The sequence below is a fragment of the Bison bison genome, unplaced genomic scaffold (genome assembly GCF_000754665.1).
Source record: "Bison bison bison isolate TAMUID 2011002044 unplaced genomic scaffold, Bison_UMD1.0 scf7180017864378, whole genome shotgun sequence".
Classification (NCBI taxonomy): domain Eukaryota; kingdom Metazoa; phylum Chordata; class Mammalia; order Artiodactyla; family Bovidae; genus Bison; species Bison bison.
The window spans coordinates 3,914,226-3,915,574 of NW_011494950.1; the positions used below are offsets into that span (position 1 = coordinate 3,914,226).

The 1,349-nt window shown below is 39.2% G+C and overlaps 1 protein-coding gene across 1 annotated transcript in view; it reads left to right on the forward strand.

Annotated features, from left to right (window-relative positions):
- Nucleotides 1-1,020, forward strand: part of LOC105001078 (endogenous retrovirus group K member 19 Env polyprotein-like) — a 6,351-nt gene extending 5,331 nt beyond the window's left edge. The window contains exon 2 of the mRNA XM_010857197.1: nucleotides 945-1,020. Within this exon, the coding sequence (XP_010855499.1) occupies nucleotides 945-1,020 (76 nt within the window). The remainder of the gene's footprint in view (nucleotides 1-944) is intronic.
- The last annotated feature ends 329 nt before the right edge of the window (nucleotides 1,021-1,349 follow it).

A 1,349-nucleotide genomic window follows, 5' to 3' on the forward strand; every position in this document is an offset into this window, starting at 1 on the left:
GGACGTGAGTCTCAGTGAACTCCGGGAGTTGGTGATGGACAGGGAGGCCTGGCTTGCTGCGATTCATGGCGTCACAAAGAGTCGGACACGACTGAGCGACTGATCTGATCTGATCTGATGAATTATGTTTTGTTTTCATTGCTCTAAGTATTTCCTGCCCCTGATTTGTAGTATAACTTGCCTTTTTTTTTTAAGGGACTATTATTTTTAGAGTATTATTAGGTTTATTACAAAATTGGGAGGAAGATACAGAAATTTTCCATATACATTCTGCCCCTGTGCCTGCATAGTCACCCACATGATTACTCACCAGATTGTATATTGTTTACCAAGGATGATACTACATTGACATACCATGATTATCCAGAGTCTGTAGTTTACCTTAGTGTTCAGTCTTGGTGTTCTCTGAGACTCCAGGGTCTGTAGTTTTGTGCCTGACATTGCTTTGTGTGACTACTCAATCATTATTGTTTCAAACATTTCTTCTGTTTTTTTTCTCTTTTTCTTCTTCTGATATTTAAATTACAAGTATGCTATACTTTTGTAGTTGTTGCACAGTCCTTGAATATCCTATTCTATTTTTATTTCCAGTCTTTGTTCTCTTTGCTTTTTGGTTTTGAGAAGTCAGATTCTTTCCTCAGCTGTGTCCAATCTACTTATGAGTCCTACAAAGTCATTCTCCATTTCTGTTATAGTTTTGTCTCTAGTATTTGTCCCTGACATCCCTGTTTCTTTTTGATTCTTTTTTCAGATTCATATCTGTCTGCTTAGATTACCCATCTGATCTTGCACAGTATCATTTTTCTCCATTAGAATCCTTAGCATATTAATCATAGTTGTTTTAAATTCTCTAATAATACCAACATCCCTGCTTCCATGCTTATCTGTCTCTACCAGTTTGTGTTTTTTGTCTTTTGATATGCCTTGTAACTTTTTACTGATAGCTGGACATGCTTTAGCGTTAATAGAAAAATGGAACTGCGGCAAAAAACCTTTAGCAAATGTGGGGATGAGGTGTGAGGGGAGGGCAAGTGCTTTATAGTCAGTTAGGTGTCAGTCCTTTAGTAAGCCTATGCCTCTGTGGTGTGAGCTTCACAGTGCTTGCATATTTTTCCCCACTTGGGTAGGACAGGATGGCTAGTGTGGACTGGAGTTTGGTACATATTCCCCCTTTCCCAAGGAGAAGGCTAGAGCTAGCTTGAGTTGGATAGTTCTCTCTCCCTGGGTTACTCTGGCTCTGATAATACTCTAGCAGGGTAGTTTTTAGTTAAATAGCTTCACTTGAGGGCAAGCCCCATTAAAAGGAATGGAACGCTCCACAATATTTCAAAATGGCTCTTATTCCCTCC